General features: G+C 51.5%; 1 protein-coding gene across 4 annotated transcripts in view; it reads right to left on the bottom strand.

Annotated features, from left to right (window-relative positions):
- STAC (SH3 and cysteine rich domain) overlaps positions 1-17,974 on the bottom strand; it is a 139,953-nt gene that overhangs the window by 79,613 nt on the left and 42,366 nt on the right. For 3 of the 4 annotated variants that reach the window (XM_045436635.1, XM_045436638.1, XM_045436637.1), the window contains exon 2: positions 2,786-3,065. In XM_045436635.1, coding sequence (XP_045292591.1) covers positions 2,786-3,065 — 280 coding nt within the window. The remainder of the gene's footprint in view (positions 1-2,785; positions 3,066-17,974) is intronic. The other variant, XM_045436636.1, reaches the window with a different exon arrangement.

Consider the following 17,974-nt stretch of genomic DNA (forward strand, 5'->3'; position numbering starts at 1 on the left):
ACACGTGGACGTTATTTTTCCAACTATTTATGCCTATTAAGCTTAACTTTTTTCTGTAAAACTAATTTGGCTTATCCTGTGAATAGATTTCTCTGCTTCAGGAGAGTAATGACTATTTTCTCCTCTCATGATAACCAACTCCAATGGGCTCCCTTTACGGAGAACCTTCTAGATGCCTGGTGCTTCCCATCTGCCAGCTCATGAATCCATTCAAAACCCTGAGGTTTTCATAGCTGTATAGAATGAGGACACAGGTTCAGAGAAGGTGAGTCACGGGCACTAGGTCACATGGCTGCATGGGGTTCAACTTCAGGCTGATTCCATGAACGTAGTCTTTCTACTATCCTCACCCCCTCACCTCATTTTATCTGGGAAGGGAAAGGCTAATTATGTCATGGGAATAGGCAGGAGAAACATACAGGTCAGCGTTCTCCCATCCTGTGCACTGACCAGAAAGGCGTCTCTTTGCCCACTCCAAATGAAAATGGCCTCTCACCATGCGACACGACAAAGCCATCGGCTGGAGTACGACAATCACGTGACTGGCCTCAGAACCCGGATGGAAAGGAACCAACAGAGGCCAGTCTTGTGATCTTCAACCAAAGTTTTCTTCTATTATTGTGGTGGACACTGCTGATGCCTTGCCCAGATACCCCTACCGGGTGTCCGGGGGCAGACGAACGGCCTCCCAGAGGTGTCCCCCTCCTAATCCCCAGAACCTGTGACCATGTTACATTACATGGCAAGGGGAAATCAAGGTTACAGACGGAAGGAAGGCCGCCAGTCAGGTGGCCTTGAGACGGAAGGATTATCCAGATGACTGCAAGAGGGGCGGTGAGGACCAAGGAGACGGCAGTGTGAGAAAGATGTACCTGCCATCATAACTCTGAACACAGAAGGGGCCACAGGCCATGGTGTGGACAGTCTATCAAAGCTGGAGAAGGCAAGGACATACACTGTCCCCCTAGAGCCTCCAGAAAGAAACGTATCTCCCGACACCTTGATTTTAGCCCGCTGAGACCCACCGCGGACTTTCAACCTCCAGAACTGTAAGACAGTGACTCTGTGTTGTTTTAACCTCCTAGATTTGTGATAATCGGTGACAGCAGCGAAAAGCCCCGACTGCTCCGGAGCTGTGTGTGCTGGCTCCCGATGGCTCACAGCGACCCCTTTCTCCAGAAAACTGCCTTCAGCGGAGCATGAACCACTGGACCCAGCGGGTTAGGAAAGGGCCTCCACCAGGGGAGGAGGGAGGGGCCACTGTCAGCAGGATACAAAAGGCTGGCCTCCAGGAAGGCCGGACTGTGTAACCCAGGAGCCAGACTCCCGCCAGGAGGGGACCGCTTCCTTATTTAGCGACTTCCCTGCCCCATCTGCTTCCTCCCTCCCCCTTCTCCCCCGAGTGCCCCCTCAACAGATCCCAGACGTCTAACTCCCCTCTGGGGCTCTGCTTCTAGGGAATGTGACCTGAGGCAACGGTCACCCTCAGAAGGGATGCCAAGCCTGTAGGAAATTGGTGCTGGAGGGGACACGGCAGGGCCGGACAGAAGTGCCTGTGTCAGGGTAGGAGCGCTGGGCCATGAGGCTAGAGAACATACCAGCTTTTGCCTGGGACCTCGCTGGGCCCCGGGCCCGGCTTGGGAGTCTGAGGTTCTGGATCTTAACAGCGTCCCTCCCTGAAACGTTCATGGCCAAGCCCAACTCTGAAGCATCTAGGACATCAACGAGCGGGAGCAGATCTCCCACACCTGTTGGCCTCAGAGTACTTAGGGCACCCCACGAATTGGCCCAGCGACACCTCTGGAGGGTCAGGGGCATCTCAGGAAGACGGAGATGCACAACTGGATCGGCCCTGCATCTTTCATTTTCGGCCTCGCTTCCATTTGGGATGACCTCTCCCTTCTCCTAGCGGAGGGACGGCGGGGGCTGGGGGGGGACATCCTCGGACCCCCTGAGAGCAGACACAGGCCTGTCTCCTTGCGCTTTCTTCCTGTTCTGCGGTGACGGGTCAATTACCAGGGTATACTGCTGCTCTCGAAACAACGGGTTCAAGTTCACTCTGAATCCCACCCGAACTGCCTGTAGCTGGGATATTTTGGGGGGTCCTTCCTGTCATCTGGGCACACCCCCTAAGATTCTCAGGCTGCTGCCTCGAGCGGGTCCGTGCCAGGCACAGAGACGTAATGGTGGCTCCATCACCTTTCCCGCCCCGTTCAGTGCCTCCCCCAGAATCATCCCCCCCACACACCTGCCCGTCTGGCCCATCCGCTTGTAATTCACCAAGCAACAGACCCCCCTCCCCAGGCTGCCCAGACACACGTCGCTGTGCGCCCTGGAGCGGATGCTGTGATGTGTGACTCGGGCCCCCCTGCAGAATTCCACGCCCAAGCGTCCCACGTCTTGCTTGCCTCCCACCGATTCCCTCTCTGCTAACTGCCCTTGGCTGAAAAGAGCTGCTCCGTTCAGGATCATGCCCCTCTCCAAGGGCTGCCCGTACGCAGTGAGAGGTGAGGCAGGGGCACCAAGTCCCGGACCTCCAGCCTCCAAGCAGACGACGGTGCAGGGCTCCCCGGGGACCCGGCCCAAGTTGCACCTGCTTCACCATCCAACGCCTCCCTCTGCCCCGTCCTGCCTCCCTTCCCTTTGCCCAGCTATCGTTCCCCCAAACGACCTGCCCTCGTGCACGCCTCTGAGGCTCGGAACCCGTCCTGGAACCCGGACCCGGGCCGCACCGCTCTCACCGGCGGGCGCGGGGACCTGGAGGTGGGGGTGGGGGAGGCCTTACCCACGATCATGTGGTTGCACACATCGCAGAAGGTGGGCTTCTTGAAGATGTGCTCCTGAAAGGCGTGGGCCTTGCCGCCAGCCCCAGGGTGCAGGGCGGCCCTGGTGGGTGTGGACGTCAGGCTTCCGGGCGCAGGGAGCGGGCTGGAGCTGGGGCTGACCTCGGCCAGCACGTCCGCCTGTGGCTTCACGTCGCTGTTGGTTCGCTGGAAGAAGTTGTCGGCGCTTTTGCTCCGTAAACTCTTGGTCTTGAAAGAAAGTGATCGTTTTAGTTTCTGGAGCTGCAATGCAATGACAGAACACGCTCTTACGATCGATCATGCAGACTCAGGCTGTGGGGGTGAGGTCGGTTGTTGCAGACGCTTGTGCCATCCTCCCCCCCCCCCCACCCCGGGACACCCTCGGACCCAAGGAGGCTCACGCGCGTCCCCGCGTGGGTGGGGCGAGGTCAGGGCCTGGAGGGAGTTGCCCGCTCTCTCCCCGCCCCCTCCCGAGCCAGAAGACCCAAAGAGCACGCACGATGCCTGTGCTTCTGCCCCTGCTCCTGGAGGTCCTGCCGGCGTGCCATCAGAATGTCCCGTGACGCTGGACTTTTGACACCACCCGCCTTCTGAAATTGAATCACTGGAACGACTAAGCGTTCGACCTTCTGGGCTCGGTGGCCGCGTCTACGATGCCAGGACCTCTGCTGCATGTTCTCTCTTATGGTCACTTAGCAGCCACCCATCTCTATACACAGCAGAGCAAGAGAGGCCGCTGCGTGACTGGGAATCCACGTGGCCAAAGTATCCACGGAACACGAACTAGAAACTCTCAAGCCTGCCTGGGTCTGAAGCGTACGGACGGGTAATCTGGGCGTGGGCGTGTGCGTGGGATTATCTGTCTGACCTTCTCTGCTCTTCTCCCTGCTTTGCTGCTGGGGTTTGGCCATGGCAAACGGAATCGTTTTTCCTTTGCCCTCGGAATTGGAATTACGAAGGGTTAAAACGTGGGTTTGGCAAAGCCTTAATTTCCGAAAGGTCTGGCTTTGGTCCGGTCTGTACCACCAATCTAGCCTTCACATTGGAGCCAGAAGGGTCTTTTGGAAACACAGATGTGAGCATGTGAGCCTGGGGGTCTTCGTGAAGTTTCTTGAAACTTCATGAAGTCTCGTTTGTTCTTAAATCTAAAGAGACGCTCCTTGTCATGGGCTCCAGGGACTGGCAGATTCTGGGTCCCCGTGACAGCTTGCACCAGCGTGTACCTTGCTCTGTCCATGGCAGCCACGGTGGCCTTTTAGAAGTCCGTGATATTTACTATGCTTTCTCCTCACTGCCCCTTTTGTGCAAATGTTTCCCTTTCGCCCAAATAAGAGGAACGGAGCGCTTAGTGGCTGTGTGGTCTGCGAGAGGTCACTTTACCTAGAAGGTAGTTTCCTTTCGTAAGTGAATGTCCATGGGGACTCTGCCTGTCGCCTGGAATTAATGTCTTTGACCCAAAGCTGCAGATAAAAAGGTGGTAAAGCACACTCGTCTAATAAGGCCCCCTGCAAATATGGTCAACCTCCCCCCCCCCCCCCCCCCGCCATGGGATATATGAGTTGATAAGCCCATGCCAAACCTAGTCACCTCTGCATCTCCCCTCCAACCTCTTCCATAGCAGATCAGGAAGATGTGGTCTTCGGTGCTTGGGGTAGACTGCAAAAACGCCCCAACTTTCTACCCTTCCCCTTCCCCATTCACCTCTGCAATGTGGCTTTGTAGACCCGCCAGTCGAAGGTAGTGTATCTCCCCACTCCTTGGATCTTGTTGGTTTGGGGAATTTGACCAAGAGAAGGTGGCAGCAGCAGTTCCGAGCCAGTTCCGAGCCCAGACCTCAAGCTGCCTGGCATGCTCTGTCCTCCCTCTTGGAAACCAAACTGCCATAGGAGCGAAGCCAGTGCCGCCTGAAGGGTGATGAGGGGCACAGAGTCCCGTCACTTCCCATCACATGAGTAAGACCCCTGAAGCACAGCCACCCTGTTTCCCTGCGTGGAATAAAGAGTCTAGATGAGACCAGAAGAACCGTCGAGCTGAGTCCCATCCAAATTGCCAACCCACACAACCATCAACTAAAGAGATGACTGGTGTTTGAAATCATGAGATTGGGTGTCTATTGTGTGTAGACGGCAATACGTTGCTTCTTCCCACCTTCCTGGAATGTGGTGGGATTGTCATTCCTTGCCCAGGAGATGTTGGTTGTGGCTGTGTGAAGCCAGGGAGCCATCCAGGGAAGAGGCCTGCAGGGCCCTCTAGCGGAGCCCCACTAAGGCCAGCAATGAGGCATCATTAGCCAGAAAGTTCTGGCCAGAGAAGCAGCAACACCCTACATTAAAAGGTCAGAGACAGTGGGCCCTTTTCTCTACAGCCCAAACCCACCAGAGGAGCTAGAAACATCAAAGGAGGAGGAGGAGAAGCTCACGAGTTATTTGGGAGTTGTTTTTCCTCGTACCATAACCTGGCCCATCCTGACTGATACAGGGGAGCAGGGCCACGCGTCCTTGGGAGCCCTGCATTTATTGTGAAGAAGACCTTCCCTATCTAGCAAAACTAAGTGACACGGGGCATGAAAAGCACTCGCTGAAACAGCCACACCAAGGTGGGGACCCGGAAACCATAAAGCAGCAGAACAGACCTTCCTCACTTCCATTCCTTCCAGCTAGGAACTGGGCGGGTGCTGGAGGAAGGAGGGATTAAATAGATGGGACGAGAGTTTTCTTTTAGACAGATTTTTAATAAATTCGAGTGACCAGGAAGTTAAGGAATCTGCCAAGATTTTCTCATGGGCTGTGGCAACCTAGGGCAACGGTGGTTTATCAGACTAAATTTCATCACAAAGAAAAATAAAGTCTTTCTGTCTCCCCTACCCCGGCCCCCCATGGAGTTCTGATGGTTCAATAAATGGGCTACTCTCCTCTCCAAAACAGAATAGCACCCATTCTGATGATAATAATGGCACCTACCCTGAGGGCTTCACCAGGCGCCCCTTCTTTATCTTCCCAATCATCCAGAAGGCATTGCTGTTCTCCCCCTGGAGAAATGGCCCAGGGAGGTTAAGGGATTTGCCCGAGGTCACACAGCTCAGGTGAGTCAAGACCAAGGTTCAGAATGAAATTTACCTGCCTCTAAACCCACCCTGTTTGCACTGCCAGTGATTGACAGGTGATGGAGGCGGGATGAGGGAGAGTTACCCCTCACCCCCAGGGGGGATGGAACTACTCTTACGTTTAGAATGGGAAGGGAGGTGAAGCAAAAAAGCAAATGTACATTTTTGGGAGCTATTTCCTTTATTTTATGTCTTTCCAATTTTTCAGAAGTAGTAAGGTGGGGGGGGGGGGAATGCCTTTTTATCAAAGGGAGCATCAGACTCCCCTTTAAGGCTTCTCTAACAGACCGTGCGTCTCTTCCCTGCTAGGACAGGGAAGGTGATGGGGTGTTGCTTATGTACGTCCGGTCTGGTCTCCCTCCTGTGCTCATGTGCTTTATTTCTGCCCTCAGAACCTGCCAAATATGGTATTCTGTGTTCCCTGGAAGGTTAGCATGATGCCGAGACACCTGTAGCATTTTCCTTGTCCTGGGGGATGCGGCTGGAAACTGTGTCAGACTTTTCAGAGCCTGCCTGCCTGAAGAGCTGGAGAATTTGCCTCGGAAGCCAATGTGACAGCTCTTTTTCAAGTGGACAGCTTAAAAGAAATGCCTACAAGTTAAACAAAGTCTGAGCAGTGAGCTCAAAGGAACACACTTTCTCCAACTATCCCCAAGAGGAGAAGCCAGATGGGAATATATACAATGCAGAAATAGAAGCAAACCCTGATAATAGTGGGTATCACAAAATGATTAGCTTCCATGCCCCACTGCCACAGCCTGGCTCCTTTTATAATAATAATGGTTGAAGGAACAGATACTCTTGAGTACTTTTCCATTTGCTAGAAACTGCTCTATATACTTTAATTCATGTTATTATCCTCGTGACGTGATGAGTAAGAGATCATTCACTGATTCAATAATTCATTCAAGGAATATTTATTGTGTCACTACTATGAGCCCGGCCCTGACCTTGGTTTTGCAGACACAGCAGCATAAAAAAGGAAAATCCTGTTCCTTAAGGGTTTAAGGTCTAGTGGGTAGAAATAGAAAGTAAATAATCAGAGATGTATATAACTGCATTTGGGTAAGGATAAGAGCCACGAAGGAAACAGAAGTGGAGCCAGGCTTTAGGAGGTGACAAGGAAGGCTTCTCTCACTGGTGACACTGGAGCAGAGGCACACAAGAAGTGAAGTCATGAGGTACCGTGGAGAAGAGCATTCTGGGTAGCGGGGGAAACCAAGGGCAAAGGCCCTGACAAGGTGGCTGTTTGAGGAATACCAGGAAGTCAGTGTGTCTGGGGCAGCAGGTGGAAAGAGAAAGAGGGCAGAGAGGTCAAGGGTCAGCTTCATGCTCGGCCTGGCAGGCCAGGGCAAGGGCCTTGGAACGTATCCTGAGGGTGATAGTATGAGCAGGGAAGTGACAAGGTCTGGCTTGAATTTCCAAAGGGTTACTCTGGCTGCTGTGTAGAAAACAGACTATAGGAGGCCAAGATGGAAGCTGGGAGACCAGTTAGAAACTCTTCCAATTATCCTGGGAGAATTACTTTTGGGTTGGCTTAGCAGAGTTACAGTACAACATGGCTGAACTTGGGGTATATCTGGAAGGTAGGACCAACTGGGCCTGCTTAAGGATTAGACGTGGAGTGTGAAGGAACGAGGGGGCTCAAGAATGATTTCAAGGTTCGGGGCTTGAGCAAGTGGTCAAATGGAGGGACTGTTTTTTCAAATAAAGAGCCCTAGAGAAGAAGCAAGTTGGTGTGGGCAAGTGGAGTGGGAGGCAGAGTTGCGTTGGGGAAAGTGAGTTTGACGTGCTTATGTGGAATTTCACGTGGAGCTGGATATGTGACCCCCGGATTCAGGCGAGAGGTCTGAGCTGGGGAAATACATGTGCAAGTCATGAGCACGTAGGTAGTACTCACAACCAACAGACTTGATGAGATCACCGCGGTTAGTGCGACGCTCAAGAGAAGTGCTCCGAGGAAGGAGACCTGGAGGTCAAGAAGATGAGGGAAATATTACAAGGTCAAGAAGATTGAGGGAAAACAAAGGCAGCTGAGAAGGAGACACTGGCGAAGAAAGAGAGGGAGGTTTTAGAAGCTCCGGGAATAAAACGATTCAAGAGGAAAAGAGAAGAACGAAGCTTATCCAATAAGTCACGCGAGGGCTAGGGGTTGGCTTGGACAATGTCTTTGGGGGACCTTAACGGGAAATGGCTGTCAGCTGTGGAATGAAGATCCATATCCAGAGCTCTCTCAACTCCAGAGCCCCTTCGGTCAAATGGACTTTCGTAAGGTTTTCCACCCTTGACGTCCTCCCGGTAAAAAAATCCTCTGTTTGGTGTGCCCCAGCTTCCTGGTGCCAGCTGGAATGGTACGATCATCCATGTGGATTATTGAGGCAATCTCACCAACATCTGACCCATTCATGGCCTGATTTCTTTTTTAAAAATATTTATTTATTTTGAGAGAGAGAGAGAGAGAGAGACGAAGAGAGAGTGCTCAGGCACAAGCAGGGAGGAACAGAGAGAGAGAGGGAGAGAGAGAGAGAATCCTAAGCAGACTCCACGCTCAGCACAGAGCCCAGCATGGGGCTCGAACTCACCAACTGTGAGACCACGACCTGAGCTGAGCTCAAGAGACGCTTCACCGACAGAGCCACCCAGATGCCCCGAAGCCCGATTTCTTTTAAGACAAACACAATCTATTCCAGGTCCTGATTGGCTTCAGTTTGGATGTGACTTCAAAGTCAGTTAATAGTCCTCTTACATCTACCCGGCTTGGTCAAAACCAGCAAGAACTGGCTGTTTGTGAGTATGTCGGCAAAGCAACGGGTACCGAGTGTGATCGGTTGAAGGCCCATCAATGAGCGGTGTGGCTTGGGCAGGCTCTCAAGCTCCTTAGCTTGGAACTATCCAGTAAAGAGAGAGGAAGGGCTTGGTGGTTGCTGAGTTCCCTTCCTGCTCTGGCAAGTCAGCGCGGTGAGGGAATACAAAAGACTTTGAACGGTCTCCACTTATAGGAAGTCTAAGATCGAACTCTGGAGACAAGTAGCAATGCTTAAGATGGTCCAAGGGTGACACAAGACCCTAAATTATATTATCAAGTGATAAGTAGAGTGTTTTCATCACGGCCTATTCTGGTATGTCAGAAAAGGGAGCTTTCAATGGCGTCTGGAATAGTCTGGAGACATTCTTTCAAACGGTAAAGGGTGAATTGACTTTCAGACACACAACTGAACCGTGTAAGTGCCCCCCTGCCCCATTCACCTGTAGGTTATATACCCAGGTTCCTCACTGTGTGACACAAGACCTTTGTATACATACATCTGCCCGACATACTCTAGTCACCCCTCCACCATCCCAGGCGCGCAGACACAGTAAGAGAAGCCCCCAAATTTTCAGTGATGCATAAGCCTTCAATGCCTGTATTCTGCCCGGAAATGGCACTCCAGCCTACCTGGAAAATGCCTCATTGTCCTTGAAGGCTTTTCTCTGGCTTCCTGCCTGACCCTCCCAGCAGGTGGACAGGGACTTTCTCTCCTGCGTGACCCAAGTGTGCAGAGTGGAGGCATCTCACCGTCCTTCCTGCCGTCTGCTCTGGGCTCCTCTCCGACACGTGCCTGGCACGTAGTCATGACATTCATTACCCCGGCAAATAGTTATTCAGCTCCTCTTATGCACCAGACTCTGCCCTGAGGGTGTATGTAAGTCACCTTTTGATGTTCGTGCTAACCCTGAAATAACGTGGCATAACGTGCCCCCAAACACCCAGAAAGTGTGGCAGAGTCAGGATTAGCGTCCAGGACGGGTTGACTTCAGAGTCCCAGCTCTCAGCCTCTACACACGTGTGTTAAATGACGGCCAGGCAGGCTGATGGATGGACTGAATGAACAGCAAGAGTTACGTAGCCAGACTGGAGACCTGGATGCAGAAGCAGGAGCGAGTGCGTCGCGAGCAGGTGCGCCGGGGTCCCCACGGGATTTAAGCGGTGCTCACAACTGGACCCCAAACATACCAGGTGTGTGGCACACCCTTCCCGAGAAGCTGGCCCGACGGGTCCTCCAGGCGTGCTGGCAAGAGTGGGAAACAACGGTGATGAAGGCCACGTGTATGGGTGCGTGTGGGGAGGTGTCCCAGGCGAGGACGGCAGCCAGGTGGAAGGAGTGTAGAGGATGGTAAGCCGCAGAGACCCATGGCAGGTGTTCCGGAGGAAGAAACCGGCTCTGAACGCCAAGTCGGGGTAGGACCTGGGCGTCTCAGAGGCACACCCCGGGGACGGACAGGTTGGGAAGCCGCTCCCTCTGGCCGTCAGGCTAGCTGCCGTGTCTCCTCCGAAGGTGTTTCTCCGTAGCTCCCAGGTCCACGGCGGCTAGAACAGGAAGGCTGTGGTCGCAGGGAGCTTCTGCCTACTCCTCACCTGTTCCTCTTTGCCGGAGAAATTGAAGATCGTCAATTTCCTGAGATACCAACATCTTCCTTTCTGAAAGTCCTAAAGGTGGTGGAAGTTTTGTTTGGGGTTTTCTTGGTTCTGTCCTGAGAACAGTCCTCACCTACACCGTTTAAACCAACAGTGAGTCGGTTAGATCTTGTTTCATGGCAAACATCAAGGTCATCATTGATACCTCACTCTTTTGGTACAGCGATACGCACGCATGCACACACACACACACACACACACACAACCTACTTTTTACCTGACGTACCTTTCCACGAAACAGCCCTGTGAATTGAGCAGGGCAACTATCACCCCCAAGTGACAGATGAACAAACGAGACACAAGATGTGAAGTGACATTCCCGAGGCCCACAGAAGAGGATGTGCTTAATGGGGAGGAGACGAACGGTTTTAAGGACTGTCTTCTGTGCAGGGACAGAGGATGATTCCTAAGCCGAGGAGGACGCACTCAAGGCTCTGCCCTTCTAAGCCTGTGGGTCTCCAGCAGCGTGAGCACACGAAAGTTACTTAACTTCTCTGAGTCTCGGCTTCCCCATCCGCAGAATGGGGATAAGAACACTTGCCTTGCAGGTATGTCTGCCCATGCAGGATTAAGTACGAGGAGCATCTAAAACCCGTGGCATAATCCTGGCACTCAGGGGCCACGTCCTAACGCCCAACGTCTCAAAATCCCCCGAACACCACTGTCCTTTCTGGTTGGCATGAGGTGCGGAGCATGGCTTTTATCCTTCCCCTTCGTGTGGATGCCAATTTCACAATCCCGGGGCCGTTCCATCACCTTCCGGGGTGGGTCAAGATTCCGCTTGGGAAAGAGTATTACATGTGCTCAGAAGAAACACTTTGAGAAGACAGAGGCAAGGGACGATGGTACCTCAAAGACCAAACTCAATAATAATAACAGTAATGAGATGCCACTGTGTTCTGGGAAGCCCTTAGGAGGCTGAGATTTACAGCGTGAGGGACTGAGCTGCACTACGACGTACATCAGAGGTGAGCTGGGTGGAGGGGGCAGGCTGCCATGCGGGAGGCGTGCGGGGAAAAGGCAATGAGAAAATAAATTCAGAGGTGATATGGCTTCTGGAGTCAGACAGCTACTGGAGAGGGTATGCATTGTAAACCTCCTCGTTCTTCTTCTTGGAATCTTCGGAAGTCTTCATTTCTCACCCACACTTTGGCGAGGGGGCCCTTTTTCAGGGAGGATATGGGCGTGAGGCACCAGCACCTGATTAGGGTGGAACCCGTGGGCCCATTTGGGAGTAAACTCCCAAATCCCGCCAGAGAGAGGGCCTGCCTGACCAGGAGGCTGGGACTGAGAACCCTGGTCCTGAACCACGTGGCCCAGCAAGTGGGAGTCACACTGGGCCCTCTGATGCCGTGGCCAGTCCCCTCTCTGCTGCTGCTGTCACCGTTGTGACAGCTTCCGAGGAGGGATACAGCCCCAGGGACCACATCATGGTTTTTATTCCCACGAGCAGAGAGAGGGCTGGGCCCCAGGAAGGCCAGTGAACACAGAGAAAATGGAAAAGTGACTTCTAAAAGATGGAAAAACTGTTTTTTTTTCAGGGGCAAATAAGTTTAGAATGGGGATCGTTCTTGATTCTGATTCATACATTAAATGGTTCTACTGATGAAGTGATGGACGAAGGAACAAAAGTATTTACACTTGATTATGCTGGGCCTCATTTATTAACACCACCTCCCACAGTGCCTTGCAAATGGTAGGGACTTATTACGGGCTGAATTGTGTTCCCCAAATTAATATATAGAAGCCCAAATTAATATATATATTAACAGATAGAATATATGTAGAAATATGTATTTCGAGCCCTAACCCTCGAAACCTCAGCATGTGACTGTATTTGGAGACAGGGCCTTTCTTTCTTTCTTTCTTTCTTTCTTTCTTTCTTTCTTTCTTTCTTTCTTTTCTTTCTATTTAAAGGGTTTTTAAAAATTTTATTTATTTTGGGGGTGGGAGGGAGAGAGGGAGAAAGAGGGAGAAAGAGCGAGCATGAGCGGGAGGGGCAGCGAGAGGGAAAGAGAGAGAATCTCAAGCAGGCTCCACGCTGACGTTACAGAGCCTGATGCGAGGCTCGAACCCATGACCTGTGAGGTAATGACCTGAGCTGAAATCAAGAGTCGGATGCTCAACCACCTGAGCCACCCAGGTACCCGAGAGGCAGGGCCTATAAATTGGTGATTCAGCTAAAGCGAGGCCTTTAGGGTGGGCCCTAATCCAGTCTGACTGGCGTCTCTACAAGAAGAGCGGAAGCCTGGGTGGCTTGGCTTGGCCAGGCCGTTTTGCCGGGGCCTGTCCTTCCTCACACACGTCCCTGGAGACCTTCTGTCCATTATCTAAGTTGCAACTCCAATGTCGCTTCCCACGCCCTGTCCCAAGTCTCCCGACTTCTCCATTTCTGTGCAGCTCCCGGCGTCTCGCCATCCCTGTAGGAATAGTACGCCACCACGATTAACCCTCTGCATACTTCCAGTCTATACACTGTGCTCAAGAGCTATTCTCTTCCTTCTCGTATCGCCAGCCCACAGGTGTGGGTTTGGGGATGGGGAGGGGCATTCTGTGTTGGAGCTGTCCCCGTTTGGTAGTGAGAACGTTAAAGTCGACTCATCCTTTCGATATTTTGGCCTGTGAGAATCTCCTGGAAGAATTCTCTGAGTTTTTCTCATCCCTGATCTTGAATGCCATCTTCTGCCAGTACCCAAGGCTCATCCCTTTTCCTGTGCAAACGTCTCTTGTATTCCCGCTTCTCTCCAAGCCACGCCAACTCTGACCCTCTCCCGCTGCGTTATGGCTTTGGTCTCCCCCTTTACAACCCACTTGTTCAGGCTTCTCTTCCAGGGGTTGGGAGGGTTGCCTGCCCGGCTTAGGCAGGAGCTGGGGCCAAGGATCCAGAACGGGCACAGGGGTGCGTCCGGCCAGTCTGCGGCGTGAGGGGGTGGAACGGAAGGAGACGGATGAGTGTGTGCCTGTTGACCTTGAGCCCTGAAACCAACGGGAAAGTTCTCCTCCTCACATTCAAAGGGGGCAAGAGAGGCGAGGGCACACACGCGAGGCTGAAGAGCTGCGATGGTGGTCGGGCAAGGCCGATGAGGGGGCTAAACCCCAAAAACCAGGAGATGGCCGTAAGATGACCCAACGACCTGCAGGGGGAGGGAGCACCTCCTACAGTATATATGTCGGCCTTCATGGACAGGCAGAGAGAAAAAGGGAGCTGTGGTTCACTCCCAGACCACCCCCTGCGGGTGGATGCCACCGGGGTGGGTGCAGGCCACGGGAGCAGCGGTCTGCTCTGCTCCTCTCTCGCTTGCTGTATGGAGAAGGCACCAGGAACCAAGGCTTCTTGGCGGAACCAAGGCTTCTTGGCAGCATCTTGGCGGAACATCCGGGACAGTCGGGTTCCCATGGAGACAGGCCCTGAACCGGTGGCCTCGTGGGCTGGAGGGCCCAGGGAGCAGTCCCCCAGCTGGTTTCCCTCCCTTTCCAGGCCCCCAGTCAGTCAACGGCATGCCACTTTATCGGATTTTTCAGGCCTCCGACCTCAGAACGGCCCTCGACTCCAGCTTCCCCCTCACACTTCGTGTCCGGTCCACTAGCCAACAGACTAGCCAACGAGACCGTCAGGACTCGTGTGGAATCCACTCCCTTCACATCACTGCCTCCGCCCTTCTCCCGGTCCAGCCTGACATCCCGTCTCACCCACACAACTGCTTCCTCGGGGCCACCCGGGAACATACATCAGCTGCGACCGATGTGCTTGCCCCCTCGTCCTCTCCTTCCTGCAAAGTGGACCGAAGTGACTGTCGCAGATGGAAGTCAGGCCGCTGGACGCCCCGGCTCAGAACCTCGCCCGAGTGTCTCATCGCCCCGAAAACGCAGCTCACGTCCTTCCGGGGGCCTCTCAGGCCCGAGGTGAGCGGACCTGTGACCGCTCTGACCGCCGTCCTTCGTCCGTTACTCTGCCCCGGGGGCCCCCGGTCTCTGCTGGTGCCCAAAGGCACCAGGAACGCGGTCACATCGGGGCCTCTGCTCCTGTTCTCTCTTCCTGCAACGCTCTTTCGTCCGCACGGTTAGCTGACTCCTCCCCTCCACCAGCTCTCTGCACGAAGGTCATTTCACAAGAGACTTTCCTTGACCCCCACGCTCTGCCCCCCGCCCCCGACCCTCTTCAGAAGGCTTACTGCTACTTTAGTTAAGCTTTTTGTTCTGAAAACCTTGAAACCCACACAAAACCGGCAAGAATAGTTCCACGAACGCTGCTCACGCCCTACACTCAGCTTCGCCCATTATGGATGTTTGCAATATTTGCCTCTTATTATTCTCCCTCAGTAACAGGTATTGTTTTGATCGTTGTCATCCTTGCTATTGTTTTCATCAGTGAACTATTTCAGAAGGAGCTGCAGATGCCGTGACCCTCTATCCCTAAATATTCCAGGGTGTCTCCGCCAAGAACAAAGATACGCATTGTGTTACGGAAAAGCAACGCGATAAATTAACGCTGATGAGATACTATTATCTCTTAGGCAAGTCATATTCAAATTCTGACAATCCTTGAGGATCTAATCTAAGATTACTCACTGCTTTCAGTTTTCCTGTATTTTCTTTTTAATTGAAGGACAGTTGTCACACAATGTTCTATGAGTTTCAGGTGTACAACATAGCGATTCAACAGTTCTATATACATTGCTGAGTGCTCGCCATGATAAGTGCAGTTAAGTCTCATTTAATTTGGAATAGTGGCTCAGCTTTTGTCTTTGGGACAGCCCTATTTTATTTTCCTTTATTTTGAAATGTTTTATTTATTTTTGAGAGAGAGAGAGAGAGGGAGAGAGAGAGAGAGCGCGCAAGCTGGGGAGGGGCAGAGAGAGAGAGGGAGACACAGAATCCAAAGCAGGCTCCGGGCTCCAAGCTGTCAGCACAGAGCCCGATGTGGGGCTCAAACTCATGAATCGTGAGATCATGACCTGAGCCAAAGTCAGATGCTTAACCGACTGAGCCACCCAGGAACCCCGTGACAGCTCTATTTTAGATAGATCAGAGCTTGTAGAATGTCTCTGTCTTGCAGAATGTCCTTCAACCTCGGCTTGTCTGATGTGTCTTCAAAGATTTAGATTATGCATTTTAGGCAGAAATATAAAAGTGATGCTATGACCTTCTCCATATATCATATCAGGGGCCATATGATACCTATTTGTCACTTTACATTTTATGTTATATACTCATCCATTCACTTGTTGATGATCTGCCCCCCAAACTAGAAGGTAGTCACCATGGAGGGCAGAGAAGTTTCACTGTTCCATTAACTTCTGTATCTCAGAGCCACAAACAAAGCCCGGCACGTGATAGGTGCTCAAGAAATAGTGAGAGGTGTGGCTCACTCTAAACCAGAAAAACTGCTTACCCCGGCATCCTCCAGAGAATTCCAGAAAATGTTCCTTCTCCTACATATTCTTGAGCAGTTACAGCATGCCGGGCGGCCTCGAGACACCTTGAGTGGCCGGGATGAGGCCTGTATATGCATCCTTGGGGTTCTCAGGCACTTACTTCCAAGACTGACCTAGCAGGAATGTTGCAGCAGCCAAGTGGAGGCTGTGCAGAGCAGGGCCCAGGGAACCATGGTGCCAGGGAGGGCATGTGAGGCTGTGCCAGCAGGCAGTCAGGCTAGGTGACACTCATGGGGGTGGAGGGGAGCGAGGTGCTCCCCAGGCTCACAGACTTTCCGATCAGTGCCATCAGCCCTCCGACCATTAAGAGGGTCTGCTCTACTCATCACCTGTCAGAGTGGGACATGATTGAGGCCTCCCGGAGCTCTTGTGTGCAAAATGCCCCGCTGATTCACAAGGGGTAGGGTGAGTGTGAAGGCCGAATCAACAAGATGGAGACGGAAGGAAGGAAGCAACCACAGCTCACTTTCCCGGTGCAAGTTCTCGAACAAAGGCTGAACTCAGCCTTAGCGGGGGTGTTTGTGGGTGGAGGCAGGGAGGGGCTCGGAGGCAGATGAACGGAAGGGCAGTGAAGTAGCTGTCAGGCTTACGTTGTGTTTCAGATGGGGAGAACTTTTATTACCTGAAAATGAGACTCTTATGACCAACAATGGAAGCAGCCATGACATCTGCCCAAAACGTTGTCAGGAGGCAACGAACAGAATTCCAACCAACCATGTGAGAGGAGGGTAAGAAGAAAAATAAAACCGAGAGCTGAGGGCACCCCACTGGGTTCAGCACGCCTAATAAACTGGTGTCCCTATCCCTATTTAAGACTTGTTTTCATAGCCGCTATATAATTAGTGACGGGATCAGAACTTGAGCCCAAGCTCTGAGTTCCCACCTGAATAGCTTTCCCATAGCCTGGTTCTGCTCTTTTGTGTTGTATTTACTCAGGAAAAACTTACTTATATGCCTTGAAAAAAGTGGCTAATAGATTAAGTCAGTTTGTATGCTGAATCCTATGTGTATTTCATACATTGTGTGTGATCCTCGACTTTTCATTTTCAAACCACTGTAGAGCACGTCTAAAGCTGCCCATTAGATTTACAGGAACCTACTAGTAAATGGTTTTCGATTAAACAGCTTGCAGCTTTTAAGGCAGCTTGGAGAATCAGAGCAGCAAGGAGCAAGAATCCCACTGTTTAGAGCCTCATCTGGCACTTTCTCTGGGTTTAGCAATCTATCTAGCTAAAGATTAGATAAGGGCAATTTCCTTTGCCGAATAAACAACAAAAAAGTTGCTTCTTCCGGATAATTAAAAAGACAAAAGACAAACAAAAAAGACAAAAAACAAAACAAAACAAACCCAGAGTTAGATGACACTAAATGAGGGGGATTAAAAAAAAAAAACAAACCAACACACTACTGATTTTAAACATTAGCCATTAGGTGTTGGAGAATTATTCTGAACTTTCAGCCTCAAGGCTCTGGGTTCCCTCCTACCAGAGAGCAACCCAGTGATAAACTGCATGACCTATTTCTTTTTTTCAACTTTTTATTTTAAAAATAATTTTATCTATACAGAAGAGTTGCAAAATAGTAGAGTCCTCATCTATCTGTCACCCAGTTTCCCTAATATTAACATCTTACCCAACTGTAGTAAACTGTAGCCAGGAAATGAACACCGATGGAAAACTAACGAAATCTACAGACCTTATCGGGATTTTGCTAGTTGTCCGGGAAAGTCTTTTTTCTCTCCCGGGATCCAATCCAGGATTCCATAGTGCATCCAGTCCTGTTTTCTTAGTTTCTTCAATCCATACCAGGTTCTCAGTCTATCTCCTGTACCTTGACCTTTTGGAGACTACCAGCCAGTATTTTTGTAGAACGTCTTTCAATTTGGGTCTGATGTTTTCTTATTAGATTGAGTCTATATATTTTTCATAACAATAGGACAAAAATGATACATTCTTCTCAGTGCAACATATTAGGATGTACCTGATGTCAAATATGTCCCATTACTGGTGATACTAACTTTGGTCGCTGGATTAAGGTGGTTCCTGCCAGGTAGCTCCACCGTAAAATTACTGCATATTTCTGTACCCGTAATGAATGAGTTTCGTGGAGGAGAAATACTTTGAGACCGTGCAAATATCCTGTTTCTCATCACACACTTCAGGATCTACTGGGGATT

The sequence above is a fragment of the Leopardus geoffroyi genome, chromosome C2 (assembly GCF_018350155.1).
Source record: "Leopardus geoffroyi isolate Oge1 chromosome C2, O.geoffroyi_Oge1_pat1.0, whole genome shotgun sequence".
Lineage (NCBI taxonomy): Eukaryota > Metazoa > Chordata > Mammalia > Carnivora > Felidae > Leopardus > Leopardus geoffroyi.